The sequence below is a fragment of the Parasteatoda tepidariorum genome, chromosome 2 (assembly GCF_043381705.1).
Source record: "Parasteatoda tepidariorum isolate YZ-2023 chromosome 2, CAS_Ptep_4.0, whole genome shotgun sequence".
Lineage (NCBI taxonomy): Eukaryota > Metazoa > Arthropoda > Arachnida > Araneae > Theridiidae > Parasteatoda > Parasteatoda tepidariorum.
In genome coordinates this window covers 87,600,763-87,614,071 of record NC_092205.1, presented here as the reverse complement: position 1 = coordinate 87,614,071, position 13,309 = coordinate 87,600,763, and the positions used below count along the sequence as shown (strand labels likewise).

The 13,309-nt window shown below is 25.8% G+C and overlaps 1 protein-coding gene across 1 annotated transcript in view; it reads right to left on the bottom strand.

Annotated features, from left to right (window-relative positions):
- Positions 1 to 232: 232 nt before the first annotated feature.
- Positions 233 to 13,309, bottom strand: part of LOC107452744 (NAD(P) transhydrogenase, mitochondrial) — a 29,211-nt gene continuing 16,134 nt past the window's right edge. Inside the window, exons 11-16 of the mRNA XM_071177011.1 lie at positions 12,062 to 12,307; positions 10,004 to 10,192; positions 7,146 to 7,297; positions 5,195 to 5,459; positions 3,344 to 3,555; positions 233 to 1,976 (exon numbers count right to left, since the gene is read on the bottom strand). Of these exons, the coding sequence (XP_071033112.1) occupies positions 1,827 to 1,976; positions 3,344 to 3,555; positions 5,195 to 5,459; positions 7,146 to 7,297; positions 10,004 to 10,192; positions 12,062 to 12,307 (1,214 nt within the window). The 3' untranslated portion in view covers positions 233 to 1,826. The remainder of the gene's footprint in view (positions 1,977 to 3,343; positions 3,556 to 5,194; positions 5,460 to 7,145; positions 7,298 to 10,003; positions 10,193 to 12,061; positions 12,308 to 13,309) is intronic.

Here is a 13,309-nt window from a genome sequence, read left to right as displayed (position 1 = left end):
CAACTACAATTTTTCCGTGGTAAAAAACACACACAAGATATCGCATGCTGGGTCGCATGGCAGTAAGCTAAATTTCCTTGCCTGCAATATGAGTTGTAGAAAATTTAATGATTTTCATAACATTAAGGAGCATTTGCATGGGTAAATAAATATGTATAAATGAAAAGTTGATTACAATCCATAAAAAAAACATAAAATTAAAAAAAACTTTTTGCATATAAATAAACAGAGACATTATTAAAGTAAAGTTTATTTATTACAAAACACTTTGTAGAAAGAGATTTTTGGATTGAAAAAAAAAAAAGATTTCTTTGCGGAATTGAAATCAAATTTTGTTTACAATTCTTAGTCGAAAATTAATCGCACAACTTATCAAAGATTATTTTTTGTAGCATAAACTGCCAGCCAAATAATGAATGAAACAATAAATTAAAGATTAATACAACAAGAAAAGGATAATACATTGATTTAAACAATTATAAAATATCACATAAACTTTACATTATGTCATTCTAGTCATTTTTATCACTAATGTTTTAACCAAAGTGCTAAACAAAATAATAACTAACTGTTTATTTATTTAACTGTTACACATGTCTTAGGCTAAGTGCATTGTATATTAAAATATATACTTTATGTTTAACTTGTACTTATTTATTAAACTAATTGTGCCACTAACAGAAGGAGTAAATGCATATTCAGATACAATATTACACTTTTAAAAAAGGAAGCAGTATTATTCTCAATTAAATAGCATTATAATAATTTAAATAATGCACTTAAAATAGAGCAAAATTATAAAATAAGTTTACAGTATGTCCAATCTAAGACTTCATTTTTTAGTGCTATTACAACTGGTAGTACAATTTTATTATTGGCATATATACATATTTATATATATATATTTTAAAAAAAATTAGGCCTATATTTTGGCTATAGAATTTTTTATAACTTAGGTATCCAATACTTGAAGTTGTGGAATATTTTTTAATTTTTTGAAAAAGTTAGTAAGCATTAAAGGATAAATGTATAAACTGAAATTGTCTGCCTTAATTTAGTAAAGAGTGTTCAAGTTATTACTATATTTTTTATCGTTATGGGAAATACATTTTTTTATTTTGTGAAAGAGATTTAAAAACAGCAATTATGTACACGTCGAGAGCTACTCCCTCATAAAATTTTAAAATATTTCAATAAAATTAATTTTCTATTGATTTGCGAAAAATCATTTATAAGAACAATGATGAATTCAGAGAAACTCTCTAAATAAAACTAAAAAATTCAATATTTAAATAAATATTCCAGTAACTTTTCAACTTACTATAAAAACGTAAATACTTCTAAAGAATTATTTTTTTCAGATCAAATATTAATTACAACAATAAGTATTATATTTGTATAAAATTTAAAATATAATATTAAGGATGACTAAAACAATAAGGCAAAATAACTGTAGATTATAATTAAACTCATTGGATTAAATTATAACAATTCAATAATAATATTCATACAATAATATTTGGAACAAGGATTCAGTTTGTTTTAACATGTAAAAATGTTATATGTTAATAATTTCAAAATAAAGGATTAAAAATTATTTAAATAAATTATGATTAACAAGAAGAGTAACAGCAATTGATTAAATTTTCTTTAAAAGTAAAAATTAAATGATTTACAAAATTTCTTTTTCTCACCAATCCATTTTAAAATACATCATAATATATTTATGCAGATTCTTTAACACGAGATAATTAAGTCAAAATAAAATACTTTGACAAGCTCAGTGTAAAAGTCAGTCAAATTTTTTTGATAACTTAACAAAATTCTCAAGACCCAAGTTCTTCTGTCACTTTGTTAAGCAATAAATCACAAGTCTTCTTTGCATCACCCAGCAACATAGCTGTGTTATCCTTATAGAAAATAGGATTATCCACTGCAGCATATCCAACCCCCAAACTTCTTTTCATGACAATAACCTAAAGAAACAAAATTGCTTCATAATACTCTAATAAATAGCTAAAAGTATACATTTCAGCTTTGTTTAAAGAATTAGGACTAAACTTTGCTGTGAGATTCTAAGCTCCTCTAACTCCACTCCCAAATAATAAAGCTCCAACTCTGCTAACGTTACAGCAATTTTAATGCATATATATGCACACTTTACAGTTTAAGATTGAGGTTTTCATAAAAAAGGGACACATTAAAACAATAACATAATTATCAAAAAATAAAAATTTAACATTGAAACAAAAAATTACAACACAGAAAATAAAAATTTAATTTAATCTAGTTATTTGCTCATTCTTAAGAAAAGAATTGAAACTAATAAATCCTCCCTCATATTTGATATTAAATCATTATGTATGGATTTTAATGTTGAGAACAGTTTTTCTACCACAACTTGGCATGTGGGCAAAGTTGTTATAGTTTGGCAGGCCTTTAGATAGTCCATAGGATACAATAAAATTGCTGGAGCAATGGAGAATAGGAAAAATCTTTGGAGTGCATCAGCTCCAGCTCCCCAATAATTAAGATTTTTTACCCTCTACAATAATAGCACTAGCATAAAAAACTATTAAAAGAAATGAAAGATATTTGTAGTAGATGTATATATAAGCTACAAGAGTTAAAAATTTTTTAGAAGTGGATTTTCCATAAATTATTAATTTGATTTTGATCACTATGATATCTGCCCTGAATATTTGATTTTTTACAAAAATTGCATCGACAAAAGCTTAATTTTTTTTAAAAAAAAATGTGTAACTAAGTTTAGTAAAACTTCTAATATTGAAAATTACACTTAATATGTAACAATTACTTATAAAATGGAAAAAATTTCACTAATGAAAAAGATAATTTTACAAATTCAGTTATTACACACTACACTTCACATTAATCATTTATTTTCACTTACTGAGGGTGAATTTAAAAAAAAATATGCAGTCTTTTCAAAAATAGAGTATGCCATGTTGCAGTTATAACTACAAAAAAGCAAAAGAATAAAGATGCTAAATGAATAGGTAGAATAAGGAGTTTAATAGCAAGTTCGAGTAGTTCGTAATGTGCTGAACATAGATGTACTGACAAGAAATTTTTTTAAAAAGTATTACAAAACTATTTTAGTAACAGCGAAAAATGCATCACTAAGTCAAATGAGGGAATCAAATAAGATATGTGTAAGATCACATAAAATTTGTAAATAAACTAGCTATGTATACAGTACATACAACATCTATGTGGAGCTATAAACTTAGTGTGACTAAGATGAGAGTATTTAAGAAAGAAATAATTTTAAAAAAAATTGCAACTAACATTTTATATTTTTAATTAAAAAAAAAAATACCTGTTTAGAAAGCCAAACTTTGAGGACAGGCATTCCAGCAATAATAGAGTTAGGGTCTTCTTCAGCAGCTGAGTTAACTGTATCATTTGCTCCAATAACCATAACCAAATCTGTATCCTTGAAGTCATCATTAATTTCATCCATTTCAAGTACAATATCATAAGGTATTCCTGCTTCAGCCAGTAAGACATTTAACTGACCAGGCATTCGACCTAAATTAAAAAATCAAATTAATAATTTATTACACAGAAACTACAGATTAAATTGTTACATCAGCTATCAAATTAAATTGTTTTCTCAGTAATCAAATTCAGGGATATTAACATTTAGAATTGTTTTCCAAAGTCATGAGGAGCTATGTTTTCATGGCTATGTTTGAAATTCTATATTCAATATATTTATTTATTTTTAGGAATGCTTTGAACAAAGATTAAGATTCTTTTTTAAAAAAATATCTCTATATTGAAATTTTTTTCGAAAATTAGGAGATTGTTCACAAACTGTAAAAATGCACTCGAAAATAAAGGGCCACTAAAAAAAGAAAAATCAGATTTGCCCATATTTTTCAAAATTGTTCCAAATCCTTGGAAATTACAGAAAATTCATAGTTGTTTGCATCGCTGCAAATTCGTGGGCATTTAGTTCACGCATAGATATCTAAAAAAAATTCAAATAAGATAAAGGACACTTAAACCACAATATATGTTTTCAGTCTTTAGTTAGAGATAGGGAAAAAGTCAAGCAGTAAGTCAAGATGACAATTTATGTTATTTTGAAAAGGGAATTTAATTCTGAATGAAGAGTAATTCATAGTAATCTTGCAGCAAAAGCTAATAAAAATATACTACATTTTCATTAAATATCTTCATAAAAGCACAAAATAATCAGAATTTAGGTTTAACAAAACTGTAAATCCATTAAATAAAATAGATATTTGCTAATAGAAAATTAGATGAATTACAAAAAATGGTTACAGTTATCTCATAAATTTAACTTTAAGGAAAAATATATTATATTACAAAAAAAAAAAAAAAAAAATCCTTGCAATATACAGAATATCTTATATACCAATCTTCACAGTTTTTAAAATGATTAAACTGTAAAAAATATAAGGCATTTAATATTTTGAAAAGTCGTTCCTTTTTTAAAATACTGGCAAAAGCAAATAATTTTAATTTTACTTCTTACAAACGTAACGCTTGCTCAAGTTTAATACAAAATCAATGTATAAAATAATATCAACGTACAAAATAATGATTTACCTACCTACATACAAAATACTTTACCTACATATAAAATAATGATTGAAATAGATAAAGAAAAATTCTACATAATTTAGGTAAATACTAAGTATTTTTAAAAAAACTAGATAAATAACAATAAAAAAAAATAAACTTACAAAAAATATGACACAAATAATTAAACTCAGCAAAATTTTATTCATGAATTAGCAAAAAATAATAATAATTTTGAATTGTAAAAAGTTTCAAAGGACAAATAAATACAAAAGAGTGCAAAATTTTACAAAAGAAAAAGACAATTAAAAATTTTAAACCTAATCTAAATTTTTTGCACATTGATTATGCTGTTTTTCCGCATTAAAAATGGGCTTACTCTGAGTAGGAAGTTGGTTTGATGGAAGAAAAATTTCACTCCACTTTGCCTAAATTATTTAAATAATTTGATTGTGTTCTTGATTTGTGAGATGATTTGTATTCTAACAAGTTCAAAGGACAGATAGTCCCCAGATTTAGCTTCCTAAAACTGGTTACTCTAAATAACTTTTCTTAAACTTTGGAAAAATATACTTTGTTTTAAAAAAAGGCAGAGATTATCAACAATCTTACATACCAGCTACTGGATGGATGCCAAATCTCACTTTCTTCCCCTTATTAGTTAAAGTTTTAACCATTTCTGCTAAGGGATACTGAGCCTTAGCCACACATAGCCCATATCCAGGTGTGATGATAATATTTTTAGCATCTCTAATCATCTGTACAGCCTGTGAGACATCCACTTCAGTGTGTGTTCCAGTTACAGCCATAGGTTTGCCAGTGCCAGTACTAGATGTACCATAACCTCCCAATATAACATTTGGTAGAGATCTGTTCATAGCCTGGAAATACAATGAAATATGTACTGAGCCACATTTATGAGTACTTAAAAGAATAAGTTAGATTCCATTTATGGGTCTGGACCCAGATTAGAATCACAAATTTTTCAGAGACAAATCACCAAAGCTTCAGAAAAAAAAAAACTTTTAAACCTTAGACATTTTTTGTGTCACACAACTAGTATAACTAGTGCAGATGTAGTTTATTAATCAAATTTACCATAGATGATTATTATTATTCACATGGTTGGATTTTATAGATAACTCTCTTAACCATTTCTTTACACATTAAATTAAAATTGCCTCATTTTAAAAAATTTAAATGACTAAAGCACAGAAACTCTTTTGTTGTTTTGTGCAATTAATATTTAATTTTTATGTTAAGAATATTGCACTAATTCTCTGAGAGAAAATCTTGTAATATAGCAATTAGCACTAGATACAGAAGTTAAAGAAACTATACAGACTATTAATAATCTTAAAGGTGTTAAGTGGTGTTTTTATGAAATAAATTTTTATTTGATACAGTGAAATTCATAACTTAAATTAATGGCCTTAAAAATGAAAATAAAAATTTCTATACAACAGATTTAAAATTTGATAATATTTATTTCTTATACAAAAGTATTTATATTATTTACCCTTTTTCACCTATTATTTCTCTTCAGTACCACAAGCTTTGTGATTTTTTTAAAATTCAATTTTAATTTGATAGAAATACTTTTTTTAAATCTACATAACACTGCTATTATCTTTTTATTATTTATTTTAGTAGGATTTTATCTTTTTTCATAACTTTGAGACTAGGTAATTTTTTAGTTCATAAAGAAAACTAGACACAAAAAGAAACTATTTTAATTATGAAAAAAAAAGAAGTTTAAAAAAAATTTAATTTTAAAAATAATTCAAGCGAGAAAATGCTGCTTAACAGATAAATTTACACTAATGAAAGAACAGAAAACGTTTTGTAAAATAATTGGTCACAAGATTTTTTCAATTTTGGCTATGGTTACAAGTTATTTGAAAGTATTACAAAATATAATTTTTTTTTTAAAAAAAGGAAAAAAAAAAGCAGACCTATAAATTCTATATTTATTAGAATTCAATTATATTTATAGTATTTTATTCATTCATTTAATAATTAAATAAGTTCTTTCAGTTTTTTGATCTAGGTATGCATATGTACAAAAAATTACTGCTGTTAAAAAGCTGACTTAATTATATTGTAATACATATATAATTGGAATGTACATAATTGTAATTGGTATTTAACTCTATTTTTCATTAAGGACATGAATAAATCACTCATAACCACTTATTTAAAAAGACGTATTGACCAAAATATTAGAGTCAATATCACTATTTGGTCACAATTATATACCAAAAATATTTTCATTTTAATTTATTTTAGAACATTCTACTTTATATTGCAGTGACAAATATATTACTAATTATTCTAACCAGTTTCAAAAATTTAGAAAGTACACCTTAAAATGAATTTCAGAAAGGAAAAAAAAAATCATTTAACAATTTTAAGCCAAGATAGTTAAAAGTCCTGTAAAGTTTATCAAATAGAACATATGAACAGCCTTTTAAACAGTAAGAAAGAAAAAAAATCCTAAAAATTAGTTTTGAATTGTCTGGCCGAAATTCGAATTTACAACATTGGATTCATAAAGTATAACTTACTTTGCACATAATGTACGACAAAATGGCACCAGATGATCCAATTAAAGCTCCAACAATCGTCATTAGATTATTGTTTAACATAAAACCTTCTGCACACAATGCCCAACCAGAATAGCTGTTCAAAACTGTTATCACAACTGGCATGTCTGCACCTGTTTAAGAAAAGGATTATAAAATGTAAGTTATAATTAATGGCTGGTTGAAAAAATTTATAAGAAATAAAAACAGTCATTAGTTATAAAGAAAATTATTTTCATAACAGTCATTAGTTATAAAGACAGATTTTCATTACATGGATTTTACCCCAACCCAGCAAAAGAATTTTACTACTCGGCACCGGGTTCTTAGTATCAAGACCTACAGAGTATCTAGAGATGGGCAACATACACCTATATTTGACATAACAATATTCAGATTTATAGTGATTTTAAACTATTCTTAAAAATAATTGTTTTGGAAATCCATATACTCCATCAGTTTCTTAATAATAAAGCCGAATCAACTGGCTTTAGCACGACATATTTTACTATTGTGCAGAAATTTTATTCAGAAAAACTTCTCCTAAGTAGATACATACATTTTGATGCTAGAAACTATTTTAACTAAATCAATATGATAGATAAATAAAAAATAAATTACAAGTAGAGAATTGTATCAATATGTAAAACTAATTAAATTATAACGGATGAAATTTGAAGAAAACTGTAGAAAAATACAATAAAAGTGTACAATACTCTCATACAAATTTGCTTTTAGCAAATGAGTAAACATAATATGTTTTTAATATTGGGGTTTGAAGACTAATCATTTTATAGAAGTATAATGGAGAACAGTTGCAAACAAAACAAGCATTTTGTTACAAATGACATATTGATTATTCTAATGCTATTACTAATTTAAATATCATTGTAAATTAATTTTCTAGTAAATAAAAGCACTTGTAAAAACAAGACAACTGTTTTGAGAACATTTGACAAATAAATTTTTAGAAAGTAGTTTTGTATTTAAATAAAATAAAATAAAAACATTTCTCAACAAAAACCTCATTTGAAAACAAGTTATTTTCATTATAAGTTGTATGTTTATATTGAAAATAAGATGAATGAATAGAATTTATTCATGGTAATTCATAACAATTTACTATTAAATTTCTAACCAGTCTGATTAAAATTTTCCAGCCATTTGACTAACCATGCGAAGATCTCATGGTTTTTCTCTTTTTTTTTTTGTGCAACCCAAATGTGCGTTAGTTTTGCAGGAAGTATTTCTTCAAAGCAAATTCGTTATTTCATCTAGGAGTTACTTTAATTTTAAGAAAGTCAAAATTACTAGAACATGGAGATAGAATCGTAACCTTATGGACAGTAATACTGCAGTATGAATCTTCTGATCAACACAGACTAAAGATAAACTTTATCACCAATAATAGAAAAGTTAAGAAGTTGTAGATCTCATTGCATTTATAGTTATTGGATAATTAAAAACTAAACCCTGATTGTTAAATCCTTTTTCCTTTCATATATTGTCCTTTTATTAAAATATTTTTAAAATGTCCTACATTTAACAGAAGCTACATAAATAAATTTTATTAAAAATTTAAGTTAATCAAATGAAAAGTTAATTAATTATAAAATCTACTATAAGTGGGAGATTAGGTTAATTATTTTACATCAGAATAATATCCCCAATTTTCCTTGAGAAACCTTTTTTTTTAATTTAGCTTAAAAATAAAATCAGAAAATAAAAGCATGTTTTTACTGAGCAATAATTTTTGCTGCTGCAAAATTACTTTGATGAGTTGGCAATAATTTTTCTTTAGAACAATACTTTGTTCGATAGAAAATTATATATTTATTGTTTTGCATAATGTTTTAATACCTAGCCGGGCAATAATTTGAATTTTACTGGTACAGACTAAGAAATAAATTTAATTTTTACTATATACCCACAAAACCTTGCTAAAAAAATTTATATAGTAAAAAAACTAAAGCTGATATTTCAGAATAAAATAAATGCAAATTATATTTAAATATGCATACTATGTAGATAATTTTTTAAATGATTTCACTTTGCCTAAATTACTGACATATTTTAATATTTAAATTTGTTATTAAGTTCCAAATTACAGCTTATGATTACTAACTTTTAAGAGGATACTGTACCACAGGAAAATTTTTACATGGCAAATTCTGTTTCACCTCCATTAGTAATTTTAATCATGGAAAAAGTGAATTCAGATAAATCCAAAGAAACTTATGAAGTCCCAATTGCAGAATTGTTCTTTTTCTCCCTGCAAAATATTGAAATACAAATAAATAATGACAGATTCGCTTTCCCACTGCCATAACTTGCTTGAATTGGAACATGTTTGAAAAGTTTTCCAAACTTGAAAATTTGTGGTTTACTCTGGTTTACATGAACTCACTTTTTTCTATAATTTAAATTCCAAATTACCGATATAGATAACAGAAAAAGCACCATAAAGGTTTTTTTCATGTGGTTTTGCATCCTCTTAACACTTTATCTAAAAGTCAATGTAATAATTGAATTTGTGATATAATAGAATTTTGTTATTAATTTCTTCAGACATAAAAAAGTATCTCTTTTTCCATTTTACATTTGCAATATTATCCAAAATCAAATAAAGGCAAATAACAGTGGAAAACAATTCATAACTAAAAAAAAAAATAAACCATGAAATAATAAACTATATGTAATTATTTTAAGTAAACAGATTAATTAATACACATAAAAGATTAATTTAAAGCATAATTTATAAACAAAATATAAAAATAATATATGATAAAGAATGTACACTATATTCAATTACTTTGAAAAATAATGATTGAATTTATTACCTCCAATAGCAGCTGTGAGAGTAACACCCATAATCATAGATAAAGCACTTGTGGCACCAAGACAACTTAATCCAGCAATATTGCTGCTAGACATCAAGTAATAAGCCATAGCTGCAACATTGCTTGCCATTAGTCCACCATTAAGAACATGTCTTCCGGGTAGAAGCAAGGGAGATGAATTTAACAGTCCTGGTGATTTAAAAAAAAAGAATTAAATAACATAATTCAGAAATAGCTGCTTGTTAAACGTTTATTGAAGGAAGGATTCAAATTCAGTTTTAATAATTTTTCACAAACTTAGTGTTAAAGTAAACTTTAATAAGATTTCTTACCCAAAAATATTAAAAATAAACTTTTAATATTTCTTATTTGGCAAATGATATTGTTTTCAATGATTTTAATTATGTGCAAAAGCACACCAAATTGTAGAAGGGATACAAAAGATTAAGGTATGATGTGCACATACTCTGGAATGCATAATTTTCCAGCGCCAAAAAAAAAGCACATCTGTAGATTTATGCATGCAAAATTATAACTTAACTCTAAATATGAATATAATAAAAAAAAAATCTCTTTCTTCCTTGCTAATAGCCAAAAGAAAAAAAATAATAATTGTGAATTTCATATTACATTGTTGCTTTTATTTGATGCAATTGTTTGATCAGCCTTAGTAAGAGCCTTGATAGCTGAAATATAACTCTTTATTTAAAATTCTTTGTTTTGTCTATAAAGATATAATTAAATTATAAATTTGAATATAAATAGATGAAAAACAAAAAGCTAGAGAATTCATTTTTTAAATAGGAGCCCACATTTAATAAAAAGGGACTCAGAAATTTGGAAGACCTTGGTCCTAAGGGCCCATAGTTTTTTTAAGTCCAGCAGAATCAGTGGTTTTAATTAACTTTCTAAAACAATGTAATTTTTTTAAAAATTAAGTTTTGCAATTTTATACAACTTCAACAACTTTTTGGTATCAGAAAATCAGAATTGTCAGTAATTTTTAAAGCTTCATTAATTCAACAGACACAATAAATTGATATAATATTAGGAAGCACTCCTTTTTGCAGAGATAATTGTGTGAGCTGATGAAGAGATTATTTCTCTCTTTTTCCAGATTTTTATTAATTTTCTTCCATTATTCTGTTACTTTTTCCATGTTTTCTCTACATTTTGAACTTATTTTACGAGTTCTATATACTTGCACCTCATGCACAATAAATAAAACTTATTGATTTTCTTCGTTTTTCTCTTTGCCCATTTTGTATTTATTTATTGTGATATATATATACAGTAGAGCGACGATCATCTGAACTGCTCGGGACAAAACGTGGTTCTGATAATTAAAAGTTCGGATAATTGAAAAGTCGTTTAAAATCTAGTTTAAATGATTAATATTTATGCACTAACTTCTCTTCACACCTTTTCCAGACTTAGGACTGGTAGTACTATCTAAAATAGCTTTGGCGTGTTTAAATTTTCTTTCCTTTTTTTTCTTTCAATTTTTAAATATTTTTTATTTATTTATTTTTTAAAACTTTTTTTTTCATTTTAAATTTTTTTTAAAAATCATATTTCAGCTTTTTATAATTTTTTTGTCAATTGCTTATTTTACCACATTTTTCTTTATTTTCTTTCGCATTCCAACCATTGTAGACTGGCAAAATGAAGCTCCCATTCTAGGAAAATAATTTTCAGTTGAAGGGGGCTAAAGGGGTAACTGTATAACAACACATGCATGTATGGTTACTATAAGAAAGCTGCTTAAAAAGGTTGTAAATTAAATATGGTATTCAGATGTAGTGGACACTATTTATTCTTCTAAGTTTAGAAAAACTTTCGATAAGTTAAATAGTATTCTAAACTTAAAAACAAAAAAACGAATTCTGACATAATTCAGATAATCGGACGTCCAGATAATAAGGGTTCGGATAATCGGCGCTCTACTGTATATAGATATATGATTAGTACCTTTGTGTGAACTTTTGAACAATTCCTGTCAGCAGAAACTAAACTTTATACAAATAAAAGTGAAAACATAGAAGAAACAAATCTTACCCTGGAGTTTTCCATAGGCTACTAGAGAGCCACTAAATGTAATTCCACCAATAAATGTTCCCAAAAATAATGCAGTTTTGATTGCATTGGCAGCTGGATCTGTAGCAAAAGTTGGATAATCAACTATGTAGGTAGCAAGACATGTGAGAACAGCTGCCATTCCGACCAGGCTGTGGAAAGCAGCAACAAGCTGCGGAAGGTCAGTGATTTCTATTTTCTTGGCAATGTACAAGCCAAGGGCACCTCCTAAAATCAACACATGAAACAGTATAATATATAATAATAACAGAGCATTACAAACTTATAATAAATAAAACAATTTTTAACGATTTAACAATTATTTTAAGAAACATTTCTATACCATTTCAGTTTATCAAATTAAATTGCATCAAGCCACTGGATCAGATTAAAATAACACAAAACTAAAAAATATAGTTGAAACTTTATTTATAAAATTTATTCTTTAACACACTTATATATATAATATATATAAGTGTTATAATTAAATAAATAAAAAATATTACTTTTAAAAATCACTAACAATAACAATTTAATCGCTTTTGAATTCAAAGTAACATGGTTTCTTCATATGGATATTTATCGCACATGGTAATTTTGTAAATGCATTTCAGCAATATTTAATGAACAAATATAAAACTCTCGTTTTATAACATAACTAAATGTTAACTGGATAAGAGTAACATATATGGTACCTTAACAATATTCATTGTACTTTTTGATTTATGTCATCAGAACCAATCTGTTAATGAAACAGAGAAACATTCTCACAAATATGCCCATTCTCAAAAAACAGAATTCATTTAATTAAATGCTTTTACTTTTGTAGTTAACAGTTACAAGAACTTACATTTTAAATAAGTAATCAACGTATGGAAATAGTATGAAACAAAAATTAAGAACGAAATTTAATTTAAAAACAATAAGTCAAAATGGAAAAGCACTAAAAAGCAGCTAAAACCAAAAATGGCTAAATCAAAGATAATAATAAAAATGTGAGAATTTAAATACAAGCAAAACGAAATCTAAAGATATTAAAAGAAAGAAAGTGGTGTGTCCCTTGATGAAATGCTTTTTTTGCTAACATGCATATCTTTCAGGGATGTGATTGACAAAAACACAAAAAAGAGGAGGTTTATAACTGTAGCATTAAGCGTACAAAAGAAAAAATGATATGAATTCAATAGCCAATCTGATAATGATTACATTATTATCTATTCAAATAAAAAT